This window comes from Rhododendron vialii, chromosome 6a, assembly GCF_030253575.1.
Source record: "Rhododendron vialii isolate Sample 1 chromosome 6a, ASM3025357v1".
Taxonomy (NCBI): domain Eukaryota; kingdom Viridiplantae; phylum Streptophyta; class Magnoliopsida; order Ericales; family Ericaceae; genus Rhododendron; species Rhododendron vialii.
Window position 1 is genome coordinate 12,759,197 of NC_080562.1, and position 23,031 is coordinate 12,782,227.

A 23,031-nucleotide genomic window follows, 5' to 3' on the forward strand; every position below is an offset into this window, starting at 1 on the left:
GTTCGAGGGGCTTGTATGTGATTCATGGGTGGAGCATAAGTAAGTTCATGTTTCAATTGCATACAATAATTTTACCATAGCCTTTATCAAATATCCTGGGGGATATTTCTTCCCCTATTTTCTTCTTGTTCCTAACGTAGAGAGAGAGAGAGAGAGAGAGAGAGAGAGAGAGAGAGAGAGAGAGAGAGAGAGAGAGAGAGAGAGAGAGAGAGAGAGAGAAAGAGGAAGAAGAAGAAGAAGAAGAAGAAGAAGGAAAAGAAGAGAGGAGAGCTTGGAGGTTCTTGGTTGTCTAGGTTGTTAATAATCTAGGTAATTTCATATTTTAATTGTTGGATTTCATGTTTGGGTAAGTCTAATTTCATGCTTAAATAGTTGGGTTCATGCCTTAATTAGATGATGCAAGTTAACTTGGGTATGAGAAGAATACCTCTTGAATCTCTTGTGTTTTTATGTTTTAAGCTTCTTTGATTCATGGGGTTTGAGTTTCTTAAGTAGCTCTTTGATATACATGAGTTAAAGCATGATTTGGTGTGGTTTGAGGAGTTTTAGATGTGGTTTGAGTAGAGGAAAAGGTTAGAAATCGGAAGGAAATCATGCAGGATTTTCGCTGAAAAACCCAGTTGGTACCTGTACCACTTTTTGGTGGTACCTGTACCGACGGATCAGAGCTGAAACATTTGGGTCGATTTTGGGTGGGTACCTGTACTGAGTTTTGTGGTACCTGTACCTCTCGGATAACTTTTCAGCAATTGTTGTGGAACTTCGGACGATCATATCTTTTTCATTCGGACTCCATTTTGGGCAAATTATATATCAAAATTTGTGTACCAAAAGTGTACTTTCCATTGGTGGTGGTCTCAAGAGCTAGCTCTAGGCTAATAAGAAGTTATGGCCAAGATAAGACAAGTTGATCATAAGTTTTCAAACCGATTTCAAGAGTTATTTTATATTTGAACTTTATGCATGTTTTAGGACACTTCCAGGTGTTGACATGGACATAATTGTATTCGATAGTCATCGTTTAGCTTCTTGTTAGCTTTGTAACTTTGTGGCGAGTATTCGTGGAATTCGTAACTAATATGAGTTCACTTGTGGCTAGGTAAAGAGCCGGTCTTTCGGGAGGTGCCGAAATTTTAGTTTGGCATACTTTGGTCGATACGAAAGTGAGTGTGTTTGATATGATAAGGTACAATGAGATGTTACATGGTGGTAATTGTATATCATGCTATTTAGGATTTAGCTAATGATATATGTTTATTGGGTGTTGATTGTAACCACTAAAGGATTGTGGAGTGAGTCACACCATATCTTGTGCCATACCGTCTAATTAACGGTGAATGGGAATGTGGTGTGCGGGACACAATGCCTTGGTTACATGGGAATGTGGCAGACGTGCCATTGCGTGTGTGATGTTTATACATGTGGGTATATATATAATTGAATACTTATGTTGAGTTTGTGTGAATTACATTCTAGTGGGATATTCTTTCGGGTTGTGTGGTATTTTATTGAACGTATTCTAGATCTCACACACTCTGGTTTTCCTTTTTGGATTGCCAGGTCACAGGTGGCCGTAGAGTTGGTCCACTACCGGTCGACGTTTTTGGGACACTTGGATTAGTATCGAGTGTTGGTAGTTTTGGTTGTAATGGGTTAAACTCGTACATTTGCTAAACTCATTTTTGTGACTAATGTTGTCAAGTACTTTTTGACTTCAAGTTTGTAAATATGTTGGGTATCGTTTGTACAATGCAAGTTTGTAAATATCTTAGATACCTTGTTTTTATTATGTTAAGTCTTCCGCTGGGGTTTTACTCTATTCCTTTATTTGTTGTCGTTTAGTGTTAGTCTTTTGTGTCGATTGCCACGTGGCTGTGTCGGTTCGGGCCCACTCCGGGTGTCGTTCCGGGACGGGGCGTGACAACAATACACACTCCTTAAAAAGGTGTACCATATGTACCTATTTTATGGTTCATTCATAACGTTTTAGCGTGTTTCGTAACTGTTGTTCTATAATTTATAACTTTTCAGCAGTACGATTCGTAACATTTTTATTATGATTCATTACATTTTGGTGTATCTCATAATCTTCATACGATTTGTAACTTTTTAGCAATAGAATTTGTAACATTTTTCTCTATAATTCATAATATTTGGGGGGGGGGGGGGGGGGGGGGGGGGTATTGTAGTCTTTCCTTTTAGTCATTTAGTTTTGATGGTAAAATTTAGGGATGAGAAAGGAAAAAAAATGATGTTCCAGAAAACAGAAAGAGAGTAGAAAATATAGTTAAGTAAATGATACTTATAAGAAATGGATAGGATAAGTATATATCTATCCAAACAAATAGTTTCCCTTTGTTTGAAAATGGAATGATATAAGAAATTTTCGGTGCATATCAAAGATTCAACATAACGTGTATGAACTAAAGTCTTAATACAATTGACTTTCGCCAAGCAAAAAAAAAAAATAGCGTGAATAAACAAACCATACAAACGAAAAGAGATTGGTCCTCAGGATTAGTCAAGGTGTGCGAAAACTGACCCGAACATCTGAATTATAAAGTAAAAAAACTACTCCTATTATCATTAATTCGGCATGGTGATCAATTGCTATTGTCGGTGATAGTTGACAATATTAAACCTCTACGTTTGACCAAGACATAGCAACTCTCTTAAAAGAAAGAAGGATAGTGATAATGTCAAAACTGTTTTTGCTGATGTCAAAACTCCAGTGCATAAATGTCTTGTACACTGCACATAGTACAAGCCTTTTGTACACTAAAGTTTTGACACCAACAAAAACAATTTTGACATTATCATTTTCCTAAAAGAAAACCAAATAAGTCAAAGGATTAGAATTCTCTTTATATACCTTAAAGTTCCCTTCCAACAATCCAACTAGTGGGTACCAAAACCTAGTTGTTCTTTTGGTTTTGGAAACCATTACGAACTAATTGGCGTGTATATACCTATCCTATATTCCTATGGGCTTAGATTAGGGCTTGAATATTGAGTGCAATTGGAATTTTTTAAGGGCAAATTTCACTCAGACCCCCTGAGGTATCTAATAATGATTGACAGTACCCCTTAATTTTGAAAAATGACAAAGAGCGCCCTTGTTTCAAACTTCGGGTTTCCTTTATTAGTGAGAAAAGACGTGAGAGGGATGGAAAAGGACATGAGCTTATTCATTTGCTTCTACGGCTCTCTTAGGGCTCTCATCGAAAGTCATAAAGCCAAAAATTAATTATGACCTAGGATAAAAATGACAAAAAAAATAATATCTTCACACTGATTCAAACAGATTAAAAATTGGAGCACTTTTGTATCTGCTCTCCATTTAGTTTTACGGCTCTCTTAGGGTTTTTATTGAAAGCTCTAGAACCAAAAATTAATTATGACCCTTTAAGATAAAATGATCAAAAAAATAAAATCTTTGCATCGATTCAAACAAATTAAAAATTGAAGTACTTAAGTATCTATTTTCATATAGGTCTATGGCTCTCTTAGGGATCTTATTGAAAGTCCTAGAGTCAAAAGTTAATTATGACTCTTTATGATAAAATAATCAGAAAAATAAGATTTTCGTACTGATTCAAATGAATTAAATATTGGAACACTTAAATATCTAATTGTCATTTGTACAGCCTACCGTAGAACAAAATGAATAGCAAATACTCAAGTGCTCCAATTTTTAATCCGTTTGAATCAGTGCAAAGATGTTTTTTTTTTTTCATTTTATTCTAAAGGATCATAATTAGCTTTTGGCTTTAAGGCTTTCTATGAGAGCCCTAAGAACGTCGTAGAACTAAATTAAGAGCATATATTTAAGTGCTTCAATTTTGAATCTGTTTGAATCTGTGTGAAGATCTTATTTTTCTGATCATTTTATTCTAGAGGGTCATACTTAATTTTTGACTTTAAGACTTTCAATGATGGCCCTAAGAGAGTCGTAGAACTAAATGGAATTTAAGAGGTCGCCCACATCCTTTTCCATCCCTCTTACGCCTTTTTCGTCCCTTACGCCTTTTTCGTCCCTCTCACTAACGGAGGAAACCCAAAGTTTGAATCAAGGGAGGTCCCTGTCATTTTTCAAAACTGATGGGTACTGTTTGTCATTGTCAGATACCTCAGGGGTTTGAGTGAAATTTTCCCTTTTTAAAACCACTCGAATGTAAGTACTAAGACTGTGGGAGGGCAGTCCAAACCAAGATATTTGGCTCTTTCCCCAATAATAGAAAATTCTCACATATATTGCAACTGTAAATTTATCATACTCAAAAATTTTACACTTCTATTGTAAAATTCTTGTCCTTTTCCTAAGATTTGTCACTCTCATCATATAAAAATCTCACACAAGTAAGAGAAACGGTCAATATTGGCCCAAAAGGACTTACACGTTTATGAAAAATTAACTTGACCAGTAAAAATCTCAAACTTCCACTTCATAATTTTCACCCATTCACCATAAAATTTCACACATATACCCGGTCAACACAGTCCAAAACGGACTTATGCGTCCATGAAAAAATGCATGAGTAATACGCCCACAAATTAGGACGTGCAAGTAATGAAAAATGCATTTTCTCATATATCTTGTAACTAGATTTTCTATTTGAGCTAATCATTTGGGAACTATTATGTCTTTACTTATATATACTAGGTTTTTCGCCGTCGTGCAAGCACGAAGATTTCGTGCCCGTGGAATCTGTTAAAAAGGAGATTTTCTGAAAATATCGCATACAATGCACAATCTCCAATCACTGATCATTTTTGTGACAATTGCCTTATTAACGTCTATTTAGTTTCAATTCGGGCACGAATACCCTCAGGATACCTTTTGTCCAATTTCTATGTTCACGTAGCAATTCAAATTACAATAATATCACAAAATAAATATTCAGCCAAACAATTAATTACTACATTTAAAATTAAGTCTATTTCTCAGATTTAGAATTTATAAAACATTTTCACTATTTATCTATTTAACTACTATATTCTTATTCATAGATTTTAGAAACTAATTTTTATTCGAAAGTGCATATCACTAAATTTAGCATTTTCTTAATTATATTTTTTTAACAAAAAAATACAATAAATGTTTAATATTAAATCTTTATAATGAGTAATTTGGTCTAATCAATATTTATTAGGGTTAAATATTAACTAATATATAATCTAAAATAAATCTAATTAACTATACAATGAAATGAATAAAAATAAATAGTATATGAACAAATACTTGTGTTAATCCTCATATTTTTAAATAGATACTTTGTACAAATTTCATTGGTAAACATGTTTTTCTTTTTATAAAAAGTTCCTTCTACATTTCTTAATGCTATTTACTAATTAAAACCCCCCTTTTGTTTTTATATCATCTATTGATTCAATAAACCTGCACTTGTCCTCTTGCACACAATTCAACCACTTATCTCCGCCAGTGATTCACCATAATCTCGCGAATAATCAGCAATCTACGTATAAAAACATTTGCAGGCCTTACCACTGATTTTCTATCACAAACAGGACTAAATATTAATGAAAACAGGACTAACTAATAATTAATTAAATTCTGAAATTAAAAACAGGTTACCATCTTCAACAGGAATTAAGTTTTTGTCCAAACTCCATTAAAATACAAATTGAGTTACGGGTTTCCGGAAAACTACCTCAAATGCGACTCTAAGTCTGGTTAAGTGTTGCACGGTGTCTCTAGTTCGCTGTGGTGGTTTCGAAAACTTGAGGCGGTGTCCGGCGGAGCTTTGACGGGGCCCGCGGCGGCGGCGTAGGCATGAAACCCACTGTTTTTTTTTTTTTAGACCACCGGGGTGGAAACGGGTGGTGGTGAACGGAGGGGAGGGAGGTGGCTGCCGTGAGAGGTGGTGGTGATGGCAGGAGGTCGGGCCGAGGAGTGGCCGGCCGAGGTGGGGGCTCGGTGGGTCGGGCTCACGGTGGTGGATGGAGAACGTGGCCGGAGGAGGTGGAGGACGTGACTGGTGGTGCGGGGTGGAAGGAGCCGAAAACACCCCAAGCAGAACCACGGTTTAACGAAAACACCCCGCAGATTGAAAAGACCAAATTACCCATCATCACAAACCTGGCCAACCCCAATCCAGGGGCTTAATTGGAAAAATTGGACAAAAATGGCCAAACCCTTTTAACGTTCTTTTATTAACAGGTTAGATATATATATATATATATATATATATATATATATATATATATAACCTAGTAAATAATGGTTAGTTAAACACGTAATTTCACTAAATTAACTAATAGTCCCTTCTTAGGATTATGATTTTAAACCTGCATTTGGCTGGCAAGCATGAGCGGACTATAAAAATCAACGCTGACATTATCTACAATCTCGAGATCAAACTTTATAATTTGGGAGTGATTCGCTTCAAAAACTAAAAGGAAAAATACACCCTAATATATAGTACTTAGTAACTAAATGAAATGACACCAAGATTTTGACTCCGCAACTGTTTGTAGATCCACTCACATTGCATATGTGAGCTAGTATGCTGTGTGTGTGAAATTACACTACACTACATACTGACACTTCGTTTACAGTTGGGGGAAGGGCATGGAGTATAGATAGTGATGGCTTAATTGCTCTTTTACTACGCATTGTTGACCACCGCAATCCATTAACTAGTTATGTCGATTCCTTGAGAAGAAGGGTAAAATGGAGGGGATCTATCTATCCATCTACTCTATCTATTCTATTCTATTCTATTCTATCTATCAATATCCTATGGAAATGTGTTTAAACCTCTAAAGTCTCCAAACTTTAAAGGGAGCCTTGTTGATAAGGACACACTACAGGGTTCAACGTGCAATTAGTCCACCTAAACTTTTCATAGTAGTTCCGGTCCTTATATTGACACGTGTTCCAAAAATACCCAGCATACATGTGTTTCTGTCACCATCGCTGTCGTCATCATTGTAATGGAGTTTCTGCATGTGTTTACATTGTGATATTACTATCTCTTACTCTATCATTTGTTGTAAAATACAACCAGAAAATATTTTCAATGAGATAACATTATCTCTTTATTTAGTTTGTGAGATACCAACACTATTTATCTAAGATACTGTTATATCTTGCATTATTTTTGCCGATACACAATATTTTTGGCAAATAGAGTTGTCTCTTACTTTATTTGTGAATTGAATTGACTGAGATACTATTATCTCATCTGTTTTAACAGAAAAAATGACAAATAACATGTTAAATATTGTGTAATGAAGTATTTGCATGTGTTTACATTGTGATATTACTATCTCTTGTTTTATCCCTTGTTGTAAAATACAATTAGAAAATGTTTTCGATGAGATAACATTATCTCTGTATTAAGTTTGTGAGATACCAATACTTTTTATCTGAGATACTGTTATTTCTTTCTTCATTTTAGCTTATACACTATATTTTTGGCAGATAGAGTTATCTCTTAGTTTATTTGTGAATTGAATTAGCTGAGATACTATTATCTCATCTGTTTTAACGAGAAAAATGACAGAAAACATGTTAAATATTGTGAAATGGAGTTTTCGCATGTGTTTACATTGTGATATTACTATCTCTTGCTTTATCCCTAATTTTATTTGTGAATTGAATTGGTTCAGATACTGTTATCTCATCCGTTTTAATAGTATCTCAACCAATACATTTCAGCCAGTAAATTTCACAAAAATTAAAAGAGATAACGCTATCTCAAGAGGAATAACAACTAGAAGAGGAAGAAGAAAAAAAAAATGAGGAGGAAGAAGACGTAAAAGAGGTGAAGGAAGAGGATGTTAAACCAAAACATTTGCAGTACAGGTAACTACTTGGTGTGCCATTATACAAATTGTAGCACCACATTTGTGTTCTTTTTCAAGCTCGTTAATGAAAAAAATGATTTGATTTACCTAGAATTGCATGAACAAACCATTTACATTCATCTGCCTTAAAAGCACACTCACTGTCATTCTTGATTGGTCATTCTTCAAATACTTGAACCTAAATCCAACTTCAATTGCATACTTATACAAAAATAACCTAAAATCCTTAACACCACCTCTAAATTCTTGACCAACATGACTAATCAAATATGCCCAATCAGCAAAAAGTCTTTTGTCTCATGATGAGGACAAAACTTTTCAAGAGGATCCTCAACAATTTCAAAATGTGAACTACTAGTTACTCCACCATTTCCATTGCTACGACTGCTTTCACCGATGATCACAAACAGAATACAATAACCTCATTGATACCAAACCATTCCACTTGTTAGAAATACTTCCAATAATATCCTCAAATTGATAACCTTCTGTCTCCTTAACAACAAGACTATAGGATCCATATTTGCACAATAGAAGCATAGAAGAATCCATTTCAACTTCAAAAACCAGTTCAGTCTGCAAACAGATAACATTATATCAGAATAAACAAATCAGATACACGTATCTCAAAAAAGTAGTCTATCTATGAGAACAAAGCAATAGATAATGTTATCTCAATAAAAACAGTCTCAGTATCTACAAGAACAAAGAAATAAATATAATGTTATCTCAGCAAATAAACAAAAATAGAAAGAGATAACAGTATCTCAAAAAATACAGTTCACTGTGATACACATATCTCAGCAACGATAATTATTGTATCTACCAAAATAAATCAATAGATAATGTTATCTCAACAAAAAAACAATCTCAGTATCTACCAGAATAGAGCAATAGATAACGCTATCTCAGCAAATAAACTCTATAAACACAAAATAGAAGAACACAGCAAAAATCAAAACAAATACTGAGATAGAGAAGAACACAGCGACAGAGAAATATCAGCACAGAGATCGCGAACAGAAAACACTCTGAAGACAAAAGATCGTGATCCTGATCTGGAGAGATCGTCACAAAGGGAAACAAGATCGTGATCGCAATACAGAATCGAATTTGTGAAAGTGATCGTGATCTAGAACTGAGCTGTGATCGCAGGAAGAGAGAGAGAGAACTGAGCTGTGATTGCGGGAAGAGAGATAAACACAGAGAGAGAGAGAGAGAGAGAGAGAGAGAGAGAGAGAGGCGCACCAGAAACGAGCTCGAGCTCGTAATTGTGCTGCTCGAGAGCCAGAAATGGTGCCCTATCTAGTAATGACGCATTGGGTTGAAAGCAGCAGGGAACAAAATTAAAAAATAACACATTATGTATACACAAAGGCATTTTGGTCTAGAAACGGATTGTAAACCTAATAAATATTACAGTAATGGATCTTCACCACTATTACACATTGGGCTGGACTAAACACCCAAAAACACCTTCAAAACGGACTCTAGCCCAATTTACCGAACTTTAAATCCTAATTTTCTAGATTTTTGATTTTTTTTAAGAGAGAGAGAGAGAGAGAGAGAGAGAGAGAGAGAGAGAGAGAGTCCAAACTTTAAATCCTAATTTTCTAGATTTTTTATTTTTTATTTATAAAAAATAAAGAGAGAGAGAGAGAGAGAGAGAGAGAGTCTATCTATCTCCTATGGATATGTGTTTGAGCCTCCAAACTTTAAATCCTAATTTTCTAGATTTTTGATTTTTTATAAAAAAATCAAGAGAGAGAAATGGGGGATGGGGTACATGGGAGAGGGAGGGAAAGATTACTGGGGGTTGGATATGGAGGAAAAATTATTCTATGTCCCTGGAATACCGTCACGTGGTGTTTCAAAATTATTTTTCACACACGTCTTTCAATACATAGAATTAATGAGGGCAGTGCTACCGTGCATCTAACATGGGACCGGAAAAAATATGAAAATATCTTTTTTATCAACTAGCGTTGTGCCCGTTTGATACACAGGGATCAAGAACCACCAATGTGATTTTTTAAACCCGTGTATCGACCGGGCATAACCCTAGTATCCCATAATAGGAAAGGTGGCTTTAAACAAGGCTCCAATCGTTGGGCCAGCCCATTAACATATGTCCTTCCTGATTATTTTTTTTTCCCCCTTATTTTCATCCATCAATCATAGTGAGTTTTTTTTTTATCAGCTAGTCAGTCATAGTGAGTTGCTTCATGTATATTTATGCTGAGGATCGCAAGAGTTCAACCAATCTTTTATGAAGAAACTAGGCCTATGCAAAAAATCCATCCACTCGCGGACCCGACCCGATCCGAAGGGTTTCAAGCGGGGTCGAACATGTGATTCGGACGGATGCGGGTTCATTCTTTGTTAAAAATTAGATTTCGATTCGGGGCTCAAATTGATGCATTTTTTTACCCGACCCGACCAAAAGAATTGGGCTTGCGGACGGTTCTTACCACCTGTTTGATTTGGTTTCGGGCCTAAAATGTTGTTACCCGACCATGTTGGATTGGGTTCAGGTTCGGGGTCAAACCCGACCCCGCCCGACTCGTGCACATCCCTAAAAGAAACCATAAAGAGTTCATTAATATACTATAGCGCGTCGATTTTCCCAAATGACTTGCACTAATGATTTCAATTTTAGCTTCTCTATTTGGACTTTTTTTTTTTTCTCTCTCCAAAAAGGAGATAAAAAATAAGAGTGTGATGACATTTTTCTCTTTGTTTAGCTAGTGAACAATGGTTGTTAGATGTGTAATTTTTGTATTTAACAATCCCTTTGAGGATCATTATTTTAAAGTCTGCTTTTGGCTGGCACAAGCAGACTGTGAAAATTATTTTTGATAATATTTGTAAGTATAGGAAATAATTTAAGGAATATTTAAATATCCATCATTTTTATCTATGCCATGCAAGAATTCATTCCGCCCTTTTTTCATGCTTATGTTTTCATCCTCTTAGTGTGTGAATTACCTTTCTTACCATTTTCCCTATGATATACATATATTATGTTATATTGCTTTCCTAATCTAGTGGGATTGGTTGAATTGTTTCCCCAATTTAGTGGGATTGGATTGAATTATTTTCCTAATTCAGTGGGATTTGGTAAATTTAAATATGATTGATACTTTTCTTTTTCTTTTTTTATCATTGAATGTTTTTGAGGAATTAATTTTATTAGGAATATGACATGATAAGATAACCACATCTTTGCATGTTTTCTTCATTCTTCGAGTTGGCTAACCAGACAATAAAAAGTCATATTTTTCATTGATCTTATTACACGGAACATGGCTAAATTACCATAAAAAAAGAAATAACATGACATACTCAAATTGTTACATGGTTAAATTACCATGACATTACATGGTTAAATTACCATAACGATTACAACATATAAATATCCCATGATTCAAACAAAAATTTCATGGTAAATAATTCAAATATGGTTAAATTACCATCAAAACAGGTTATCGTGATTAGCGCTTCATGGTTAAATTACCATGTCGATTTCAACATTTCATGATGATTCATATAGCGACAGGAACCCAACTTCCAAAAAAATCCATCTTGTTACAAGGAAAACAAATAATGCCTATTTAATTTCCAAGAAAAGGAACTCAACATTTTTAATACCAATCGGAAACCCATCGAGTTCAGACTATGGCCATCGAGATCGAATTCGGACGTTTGACGTCGCCGTTGAGTTCGATCTTGGCAAACCCATCATCTTCTGCATCAATCCATCAAACCAACCATGGGTTGACGGAGCCGGTCAGGGATGGTGAGGCGAATGACAAGAAAAACGGAAGATGGGGACAACAGAGAATGGAAGATGGCGAGGATGGAGGATTGCAAGTTGATCCCATTCATGGCGAAGGAGGTGGAGCACCGATCCACTCCCGATTCTACAACAAGTGGGCCACCATTGCCAGGTTCCACAACGGCCGGTCGAACAACGTGATCAAGAATCACTAGAACTCTGTGCTCAAGCAGAAGCATGCGACGGCATCGATCGACGATGTCAAGGAGCGCGGCAGTCGGAGAAGCCGTTGTCTCCAAAATCTGCAAATATGGAAATGGGATTTGGGGGATGAGGGATGTTGTTTAATGAGTTTTCTAAAATTTATGGGATTTGTTAGGAGATCATTTTGAGATCTAAAATTTCTGGGATTAGAACGGAAATCGTGGGATTTGTTGGGATATGTTTTGGTCCCGCTCTTCCGGTGCTATATATATATATATATATATATATATATATATATATATATATATATTAATTATTTAGGGGCATTGTTGGTATTAAAAAAAACAGGGATGAAAACATAACAGTTCAAAAAGTGAAGGATGAATACTTAAGTTGGATGAGGAATGAGGATGGATTTTTAAGTCTCCCACAATTTAATTGGGTTGTTTTGATTGAGGGGCTAAAAAGGAAAGAACTTGATATTATTGGATTAGTTAGTCCCTGAGAGCTCAAAAATCTTTATTTCTACGCATTATGTGAATGGAAGATGATGATCTCTCACGTGGTTCCCCATGTGACGCAAAATAGAACCGATCACAGGCTCATTTGACGATCTAAATAGTTCATATTGTAAGTTTCAATATGTTTTAACGTCCTTGCAAGTCTCATATCTAGTTGAACGAATCATATTTGCCATAAATGAAATATTAGACGGTTAGAGTCTCACAGTTCTTGATGTGTTTTAATGTTCATTTTGTAAGTCTCATATCTAGTTGAATGAATCATATTTGCCATAAAAAATAGACGATTAGAGTCTCATTGTGTATTTCACTTTTGACAAAAATTAATGAACCAACCTTTACCGATCTCCAATCAACATTAGTTTTTGCATAGACGTTAAACACATCGAGACATATTAAATGAATGGTTCGGATCCCGAATTAGGAATGTAATGAGTCCCGTTTTGAATCACATCATGGGAGGCCTCCCAGCTAACTGCCTCCAATTATTTGCAAAAATAAAGAAATAATAATGGCTGCTAATCACTCTTGAATTGCTCTTTAGATTGCTTCCTCGTGGAGTTTAACTTGGTCTTCTTGGTGGTTATAATTTCCCCTTGATTCTAGTCCATCATCCCATAAGCATGTTGCAAGAATTTCGATACAGTGAACCAAAAATGCTACACACATAATTGTTGTGTCGGTTGTGCAATTAATTCTGACCATTCAGATGTGTTTGAACGGTGCAGATTAAAAATAATCTATTAATTATTTATAACCGATCATAAATAAAATGAACCCTGACCATAATTACAACAAATGGACGATCAGAAATTGATTGTGTAACGAGTTTTGCACAACCGTTGAGCGTGTAGCATTATTGTGAACTGTGTATTAAATTTGATTAACCCTTGTTGGACCACAATCAGCAATGAGATGTTTGACCTGGATTTCCTCAAATGCTGCCCCGTGTCTCATATAAAGCCATCTACCTTTTGGACCTAAAACAGCCTTACTTTCACCTGCCTTCCAACACAACGGGCTTGGCCCAACCACAATTAGTCCAATGACCCAAGTAAAATATAAAAAGGGAAAATGACGGTCCATGACGTATTTTGATAATTAATACCCTTCAAGGACATGCTAAGAACAATTGTTAATACTGAAAATATCATTGGCGGGTATTAATTATCAAAACATGTCATTGGCTGGGCCTCATGCAATATGGCCCAATAACCCAGCAATTCAGGGTCTTCTGGGTTGAGAAAATGCCAGGTTGATCATACTTTTCACTTTCATAGCCGACCAAGTTTTATGCACGATATGTGTGTTTCCTTACAGATCATGTGGGTGTAATTTTACAAATTTACCCCAATCCCTACCTCTATAAATACTTAAACCTAAACCTAATTATTTTCCTCTCCTCTTCCCAAAGATCTTCCTAGCCATCGTCGCAACCCTCTTGCTGCCGCAGCCCTTCCCTCTCGCCTGCGCCAATGACGGTGCTGCCACCATCCTCTCCTCTTGCTGCCGTCACCACCCTGATCTCCTCCTCCTCCTCCACCCCGATCTCCTCCGCAACCCGCGTCCCCGGCCTCGCCTCCGTCCGAATCTAGATCTCCATCACTGGCCATCGCCGCCATCCTCTCCTCTTATTGCCGCCCTCCTTATTTTTATTTATTTTTTGGTTTAGATCTGTGTTTTTGTATATGGAGCATGTGGTTTTTGTAAATTGAGCATGTGAATTAACAGTTAACACTGCTACTTAATAGTAAAAAAAATCAGCTTTTAGGGTTTGGGGATTGGAAACACTGGTAATTAAAAGTTAAAATTTAGCGTTATGGGCTAAAAACATAGCTAATTAACAATTACTACAAAATTAGCAGTGTTTTTAAGGAGCTAAATATGTAAATTTTGAATATATAAATTTAAATTAAAAAACTAAAAAACAAAAAGGGGAGAAAAAAAGAGAAGAGAGAGGATAGACAGAGATGAAAGGGTATTTTGGAAAAAATATATGGCCAGGACCTAGTCAGCTATGCATTCTTTTTACAACAATGTTACTGATACAACGATACAAATACAACAATTTACACAACTTCTCATATACATGTGGGGCCCACACATAGTAGTATATGTGAATCCCATATGTATGTGAGAAATTGTAATTGAATTATTATGTGAATATCATTTTTGTTCTTTTTAATTTGTGCGTTAGGACTTGACGAAAAAAAATCCACTCTCATCTCATGGGACCGGCTGGCCGGGAAGGACCGTCAAAAACGGGTACAAAGTACAAACAATACCCCAACCACTCCAAAGGATGGGAATATTAGAGTCAGAATCTATCCCAGGATTGGCTGTCCCTAGACATTCTATCCCACTCCTAGTCCTGGAATTATAACTTGGCTTTCAGATATCGTCCCCAAATCCAATGAACCCTAGCCTCTCCGAACCCTAGCAGGAAGTAGGAACTCTTTCTCTCTCTGAAGGAGAAGAAGATGTCGCACTTTGGAAGAGCTGGCCCTCCAGACATCAGTGACACCTATTCTCTCCTCGTCCTCAACATCTCCTTCCGTAAGTACCCCTAACTCTTCCCCTCAATTTCGTATTCGTTCTCGTTTCCATTAAATTACTTGCATCGACTATCCTGATAACTATTTGTTTGGTTTTGTTACAATAGGAACCAGCGCAGATGATTTGTTCCCTCTCTTCGACAAGTATGGCAAGGTCGTTGATGTCTTCATCCCCAGAGACCGAAGGTTTCATACTATAACCCGCCCACATACACAACTATAGTACAATGTAGTTGAATAAAAAATCCCCTGGAAAATGAAAACTTTCTAGTTTTTGAAGGGCTTCTCGGTTTTATTTTATTTTTTTCTAGATAGTTTTCTGAAATAAAAAAACAAATCCTATGGTTTTTATAAATTGTTTGTTGTACGATGAAAAAAGAAGTCTTTTTTTCTCTTCTCTTAAATTAAGGAAAAAACATTTTAACCAGAGAACTATACATGTCTCTAGATGTACAATAATTTATACCAATGAGGGGTTGGTTCAGTGGTGAAAACTTGGACTTGGTTGGTGGACAAGGCCCATGTTTGAGTCCCCATAGCACCTTATTGGCTAAACATATATCAACACCATCCATACATAGTGGGACCTTAGCTTTGGTCCCGCCGTAGGTGCGGTGGGGTCCTCTACAGATAGTGGTATGGTGAGAGGGGGCAATACTCTTGGTAGAGGTGACTGGTGCCGTACCAGCACTTCCATTTGTTGCACCGAAAAAGAGATTTATGCTAATATAATACTATGGGGGTCTTGCTTTAAAATTGGTATATTGTAGTTGTTTCTGACTTGTAATTTTGGAGGGCTGCTATATGTCTTTCTTGTCATTGCATCCGTGTCAATATGATTCACTTGATAGTTAGCTTGCTTGATTTTCATGAAACCAAATGGCAATTGCAAACAAGGCAAATGGTGATAAAAATCTTGTTCGATGTAGCACTTGTCAATGATTTCTATGAAATGTATTGATTCAGGACCAGTGATTCCCGAGGTTTTGCATTTGTTCGGTACAAGTATGCTGATGAGGCTCGGAAGGCGGTTGACAAGCTTGATGGTGGGTTCTGAAAGGGAAAAAAAGTCCCAAAAAACATCATCATCATTATCAGCAGTGTTTTGTTTGTAATAGCATTTAGGGATAAGTCTGGAGGTGGGTTGTTTATACATTGGTTTTTTTTTTTTTCAGGACGAGTTGTTGATGGCAGAGAGATAATGGTTCAATTTGCTAAGTATGGACCAAATGCTGAGCGAATGTGAGTCGGAATTGTAGTTAATATTATATTTCTCTTTGAGTATGTTTAAAAGACCTTATGGTTTATGGATTTCTGAGTCATGGGTCAAGGTGCTATAAATGTTGTGAGTTCCTTTTCTTCAAGAATTTTTGCATTTCGAAAGTGGAACAGCTGTGTTGCAGTTAAGTGATGAAGTTGTCTGTGGTTTGTTGGCTTCACTATGAATTCTACTTCGCAGGGGCTTATTTTCCCCATAGAGGACCATGTTACTTTTATTCCATTTACTTCAACATTGTATCTTTGTTTGTCACTTGTTATGGCAAAGTTTTCGACAAAGTTTTCTCGTGCTCTGTATTACTCCTACTGCACAATGAAGTTCACCAATCTCAGATGTGAATGAACATTACCCCCCACATTAAGGGAGAACCATGCTATTGCCTTAACTAACCTTCACCTTTACTTCTATAAATGCTTTGAAGTTGTATATTTCATGCTTATTGTGATTACATATGTTTTCTCTATTGAAACTCTTTGACCAAGTGACATAGTTTTGCTTTCCAGCCATAAAGGGAGGATAGTAGAACCAGTATCAAGGTCAAGAAGCCGGAGTCCCAGACCAAGGTATGAGTATATTTTTCTCGGGGGCTATGATCCTGATGATATGTGGGGAATTGCATCTCTTAACAAAATTGCCTGGTGCTTTTTTTTACATGGAAACAACCTTGGGTATGGTTGATTTTGCAGCAATAGCTGTGAACTAATATCTCTGAGGATAATAATTCCTAATATTAAACCCGGGGTAAGGGGGTACCTTGTCCTTACTATATTTTCCACCAATGTGGGGGGTACTTATCTGTCTTTCTTAATATTTTATGATGGCAACGATGTTTATCATTGTGCTAGCGAACTATGGATGCTTTTTTTATTCTTCATCCCTTGACACAAGGATGATTATAACTCCGACAGTTAGTTCCACAAACCAGTACTTCAACAGGTAGTTTGCACAAGTATTGTGGAAACATTACCTTTTATGTTAAAGATGTAAATTCAATGGATTCATCCTCTTATCTAACTTCTAAGCACTGCCCTCAACGATTGGATTACTCTCTCAAAAGCTTCCCACATCCTGTTTGACTGCCTCATCAAATAATTGGAATCTACATGGCAAATAGAGTGACCTGCCACTCCTTATCGGGCTACATACATTCTACGGGTCGTTTCTGTATTTTAGTTAATGAGAATTATTTTGAAGATAGTTCTCTCACTCTCTCTCTCTCTCTCTCTCTCTCTCTCTCTCTCTCTCTCTCTCTCATTAGTTGGTCTATCCCCAATTTCCTCCATAATCTTACCCACTTTTTGGATGTTGAAGTTGATATCATTTGATTCATTTGTGGTATATCCGTATATTTATAAATCTTCTTCTACATCTTAGCAAATATTTAATTATAAACTAATACGGTAGATGCCTTGAGGAGTGTTTTCCCTATGTTTTGTCTCCAGCTTTGAATTGTTATTTTTTCCTGCGCTAATTTTTGAACCAAGTAGTGGTCAGTTTATGGGTCTTGGCCTTTGGTATACTGCCTGCTTGTGAGAAAGATAAATTTCATTTCCCAACCTTCAACATACTTTGGATGTTAAGTTGACTGTTACAGAATTTGTTTTATCAGTTTCGTCCTTTAATTACTTTCCCAATTTGATTCAATTGCTAAGCTTTCCCAACCTTTTAGCGGTTCTGTCATGCCCGTCTAACTTGATTACACATGAAGCACATGTGATGTTGAATGGGTATTGTTGGGTTGTGGGTTTTTGGAAATGAAGAATATTGGGTCTTCGTTACGAATTTGGAGATTTTTCCCTTTGCTGACCCACAGTTAATCTACTATTATGAAAATTCAGGTTTTTGCATCTAAAGATTTTTTTAAAAGTTTTTGTTCATATTATCCTAGCTTGAGAGAGACATTTAGACAAGGACCACCTAAACTAGTTTAAAAAAATTAAACTTCGGAAAAGTTAATACTAAAAAAAAGCTTCTTATCTAGTGATTGAAAGGTCAATATCCACTTAGTTGGAGGAACATCCTATCTGAGTGGTGAAACAACCTCATAACCTCTCTCCCGTGCTTGCAAGTTAAAATCTCTTGGGAACTTCGTTCACATCGAGAAGCCCGCTTCCAACTAGGATAAAACCTCTCAACCATGTAAATCTCAAGTGAACCAAAAGAAAAAATATTAGGCAAGAAAAAATATGAAGTAATGGTAAAATACTACAATAACATTAACTCATATTTGTGCTAGTACTTGATGTAAACATGATTTGTAGTGATATTTATTTAGCACGGACACAAATACAGACATGAACATGGGACATGGTAATTCTAAAAAAATGGGGATACGGACACGACAGGGGGACACGCCACGTGTATAAATCAATAAAAAAATAAAGATATATAATTTTTTTTTATGAACCATTGTATATGAATAATTTCACAAAGGGTAAATTTCACTTACCTCCCTCTGAGGTTTTTGACAATTACAGACACCTCCCCAAGGTTTTGGAAATTGCACTTACCTCCCCTCTGGTTTAGTTGTTGGCTGCACATACCCCCTACCGTTAGTCAACTGTCACTAAAAGTGACAGAAATTGGTGAGGTCAGCCAAAAATGGAGATTCATTTCCCATTTTGCCCTCATCTCTTGTCTTTAGCCTTTTATACCCTTTTTTTATTTCAAAATATGCAATAAGCATATACCAAAACACCACACGTTCTACACCAACAATAGAGAATACATATTCAACATTTCCGGCTAACCAAAAGTGACTTTTTTGTAGTTTTTTGAGAAAATTTCAAAATAGCAGATGACCTTTTGCACAAATCACACACAGGCACCTGACCTTTTAAAATTATCAAAAAAACACCTGACCTATTTAAAAACTCATCAATTTTACACCCGCCGTTAACTTCCCATCCAAAACAAACGGAAATGCTGAAAATGTGCATTTTGGCATGAATATTGGCAAAACAAGATTAAGGCTCATTTTGGCAAAACACAATATTATACTCATAAACATGATTAAGGCTAGATTTGGCTTTCAAAGTCAATTAATAACTTAATTTTTTTCTTTATTCAAAAGAAAAAAAGTGCATTTGTTAGTTTTAAGCTTGACAAAAAACATAGAATAGTCATGGATAGGTGTGAAAAGTGACAAAGTCATGGGTATTTAATTACTAAATTAAGCTTGATGATTCTATATTTTTTGTTTTTGCCTTTTTCCTTTGTTTAATACAGAGTAATCTTATTTGGCTGCATAGTTATGGGTATTTAATTACTACATTAAGCTTGATTCCTTATTTAGGGTGGATTTGGATTGAAAAGTTAAGTAATTTTTGTGACTTATTGATAGTCTTGACGCAAACTAACAAATGCATTTTTTTTTCTTTTGAATAAAGACAAAAATTAAGTTATTAATTGACTTTTAAAGCCAAATCGAGCCTTAATCTTGTTTATGAGTATAATATTGTGTTTTGCCAAAATGAGTCTTAATCTTGTTTTGCCAATATTTGTGCCAAAATGCACATTTTCAACATTTCCGTTTGTTTTGGATTGGAAGTTAACGACGGGTGTAAAATTGATGGGTTTTTAAATAGGTCAGGTGGTTTTTTGATAATTTTAAAAGGTCAGGTGCCTGTATGTGATTTGTGCAAAAGGTCAAGTGCTATTTTGAAATTTTTCCTAGTTTTTTTTAAAACTTTTTTAAGTTTTGGGAAAAAAATTATTACTTTTTTATGGTTTCTCTACATAAGAGGAATCTAAGAAGTAGAAAATATGGACCAATTTGAAAATTTTAACTTAAAACAAAATAAATGAAATAAACAAGATAAACCAGCTTATTTTGATTATTTTGGGCTTTTTCTAAAGTTTAAAAAATATGGTCCATGGTGTTTTAATTTTTAATTTTACTTGTTGTGATGAACCTAAAAATTAAAAATAATTGCCTCAAAGTTTAAAAAGGTTCACTGCCGATGAGAAAAAAGCGAAGAAAAATAGTAAAGTTTTTAAATTTTTAGGGTCCATAGATTTGTAATAAGTGAATGGGTGGTTGGTTCTTAATTATTATTCAACTACTTATTTATTTTTTTGGTTCAGGCTACACATAAACATATATAAACTTGTGTATGAGTCTTTGGCATTTACGTGAAATTAAGCTTAGTTTGGTATGAATGAAAATTTATTTCTTTGTGTTTTCAGGGAAAAAAAAAAACTTGCTTGTATCCTCGACTTGTATAAATATAAATAAGTCTCCGTAAATAACCAAACATAACCCTTTTAAAACCCATCTTAAAAACTCATAAGTATTTAACTTGTTTAAGCCAACGAAAAAATAAAAATAATATTTGGCATCTCAAATTAATTTTTGCTTCAAAGACAAAAAAAAACTACTAGAAAAGGTTTTTAACTGTCCAAAATAATATTTGGCATCTCAAGTTTTTTATTTCTCTGTGTTAGGGAACTTTTATTATCTTCAGTTCAATTTTATACTTGTCCATTGAATGACTAAAGAAATTCGTAAAGAACTAGATAACAATAAATGAATATAAAAAGTTTCAAAAATTTATTTTTTTGAGATTCCATATAGAGGAGTGGTGACTGGTCAAATGTTAATGTGGTTAATTTTGTGTTTTTTGAGTTATTTATTTATTCAAATAGACTAACATTATAGTAAGAAATTTTTTGAAGGGGTAAAAAAGTAAAAAGCACAAATTCTGTTAGCAGAAGTTACCCGACAACTCTGACAGGGGAGGTAAGTGCAATTTTAGAAACGTGAGGGAGGGGGGGGGGGGGGGGGGGGGGGTGGGGTGTCAGAAACCTCAGGGGAGGTAAGTGAAATTTACTGTACAACTTTCTTTCAAAGGCATAATTACAGTTTAACCCAAATATTTTGAAAAATTTCATATTAACCCTCTAAAATTAAAAATGTTACATTTTGACCCCCAATCGTGTCCCCGGCGTGCCCCATATCAAAAAATAATAAAAATTATTGGACACACCACATGGCATGTTCAATACGTGTCCCCTCTGTGTCACCATGTCCAATACGTGGACACGGCGCCCTTTTGGAGTGTCGGTGCTTCATAGAATTTATTATTCACTGAAATAATGTTTAGTGGTATATGTTCCTGAGTAAAAATTTTGTGCAAAGTACTTCTATGTATGTTTCAGTTCATTTTGTTTCTTTGTAGTGAGGAGTAAGTATTAATTTTATTTCCCCAAACAAAGAGCTTCTATGATCCTCTGCTATCCACACCCCGACCCTACTCCCGCCCCCGCTTCCGCTTCATGCGACTAAAGCTCTTAAGAGCCCACCCCCACCTTAATAGTCCCAGATAAAAGATTCTGTTGGATATTTATCCATCACATGTTTAGTCACGCATCTATTTTGATAGCAGTTCTTGGTACAGGGATGAATACAGGGACAGGGATTACAGGAGGAGAAGTCGCAGCAGAAGTCGTGGTAGGTATGACAGGGGAAGAGAAAGAGATTATCATCGTCGAAGCCGGAGTCACAGTGGAAGCCCTGATTATCGCAAAAACCGTGGGTGGGGTGCATATGATGATGAGAAACGCAGTCGTAGTCTGTCTCCTGGAAGGTACTCTCTCTCTCTCTCTCTCACACACACACACACTCACACATATTGAACTGTTCGTTTATCTCAAACATATTTCTGATTTACTTCTGTTGCTCATCGTAGCCCTCGTGGAAGTGTTGATGGACGCAATCGCAAAGAGCGCTCACCTCTACCCAAAAGTGTTTCACCACGCGGCAGATCTGATTCACGAAGCCCCTCTCCACGTTCCGATGCTGATGTGAGCAATTAAACTCTTTTTTTAAGGTTGATTTCTTCTACGACTAGAAGTGTGGGTTTGATGGGTTATTGGGGCTTCCCTTTGTAGGAATAAGAGAGTGCTAGACCATGGAATGGATCTTCAGCTCATATTCTACACTCCATTCTACTGTTTTTAGGTGCAACTGTTGTGGAGAAGACATCTTGAGATTTTCTATGTTGTCAAAGATGCTAGAATCAATTGCCTGGGCTGATTTTTAAGGTTGACTATTTTGTTGTGGTGTGTCCTTAAGTTTGTTGGTGCTTCTGCTCTCTTATATCAGTGGTTGGCTGCATTAAACTTTGCTTACTTCTTTCAGTTTTAAGATCTAAATAATTTCGTTTGTGTGCTGGTTATATCTGTGCAGGTTACTGATTTTTTTTCTTTTTAACTTGTGATGGACCATGTACTGGCTGTCTATATTGTGTCCGGCAAGAGTGAATGTGGTTGATTGGCCGATGATGTAGCAGCTGTTGATGCTGTGTTTACCTTGCGGTTGGGTTGATAGCATTTCTTGATGGTTGCATAGTAAGATGGTTTTGCAATTTTCTGTGATGATGTCATCATTGGTAAGGTTAGAACTTGAATATTTCTGAAGTCCTATTGGGATTTGACTTTTCACCTGACGATCCTTACTTTTGTTTTTTACTCTAAACTTTGGGTTCGGAAGGGAGTCTTAGTAGCTGTGATGACTTAAAAGATGGTTGCTGTTCACATGCCTTAACAAGTAGCTGATGCGGTTAAAATGTTGAACCAGATATAACAACATAATCCTGATTCTAATATGAACCTGTGATTTGACAGGGTAACAGAGTGGTGTACAATATTCTGTTACTTGGGTTAGATTCTGTCTCATCTATTCTTGTCTATTAGATTGTTGCCCTATTGTTGTAGAATGTGCCAAGACATTTTGGTACAAGCACCAATGAATGTGGTTTTTGGCTGATTATTGTGCATGTTGTTTCAGCAATTGAGATCGTGACTTCAGCTTGAAGTGATAGCCAATATCTTTGTAGATCGGTTGTTGCTGCACTTTTT

At 36.0% G+C, this 23,031-nt stretch overlaps 1 protein-coding gene across 2 annotated transcripts; it reads left to right on the forward strand.

Moving 5' to 3' along the window:
* The first annotated feature begins 14,746 nt into the window (after positions 1–14,746).
* LOC131329178 (serine/arginine-rich splicing factor SC35-like) lies at positions 14,747–22,993 on the forward strand. Of its 2 annotated transcripts, XR_009200663.1 has the most exons (9): positions 14,747–14,892; positions 14,999–15,077; positions 15,858–15,937; positions 16,067–16,133; positions 16,674–16,733; positions 21,558–21,758; positions 21,861–22,001; positions 22,430–22,562; positions 22,664–22,993. XR_009200663.1 is itself a non-coding variant. In XM_058362261.1 (8 exons), the coding sequence occupies exons 1-8, from the start codon at positions 14,817–14,819 to the stop codon at positions 22,066–22,068; spliced, it is 684 nt and encodes a 227-aa protein (XP_058218244.1). In that variant the 5' UTR covers positions 14,747–14,816; the 3' UTR covers positions 22,069–22,270. The 2 variants fall into 2 exon arrangements, 1 of the variants encoding a protein (XP_058218244.1); XM_058362261.1 differs by lacking the exons at positions 22,430–22,562; positions 22,664–22,993 and adding an exon at positions 22,063–22,270 and having other exon boundaries at positions 21,861–21,975.
* Positions 22,994–23,031: the final 38 nt, after the last annotated feature.

What these genes read in the sequence shown, in the direction of transcription:
- LOC131329178 (XM_058362261.1), top strand. Translation starts at nt 14,817, where the DNA reads ATGTCGCACTTTGGAAGAGCTGGCCCTCCAGACATCAGTGACACCTAT. An exon ending in CGTCCTCAACATCTCCTTCC is followed by an intron (nt 14,893 to 14,998) that starts GTAAGTACCCCT and finishes TTGTTACAATAG; the next exon opens with GAACCAGCGCAGATGATTTG. An exon ending in TTCATCCCCAGAGACCGAAG is followed by an intron (nt 15,078 to 15,857) that starts GTTTCATACTAT and finishes GTATTGATTCAG; the next exon opens with GACCAGTGATTCCCGAGGTT.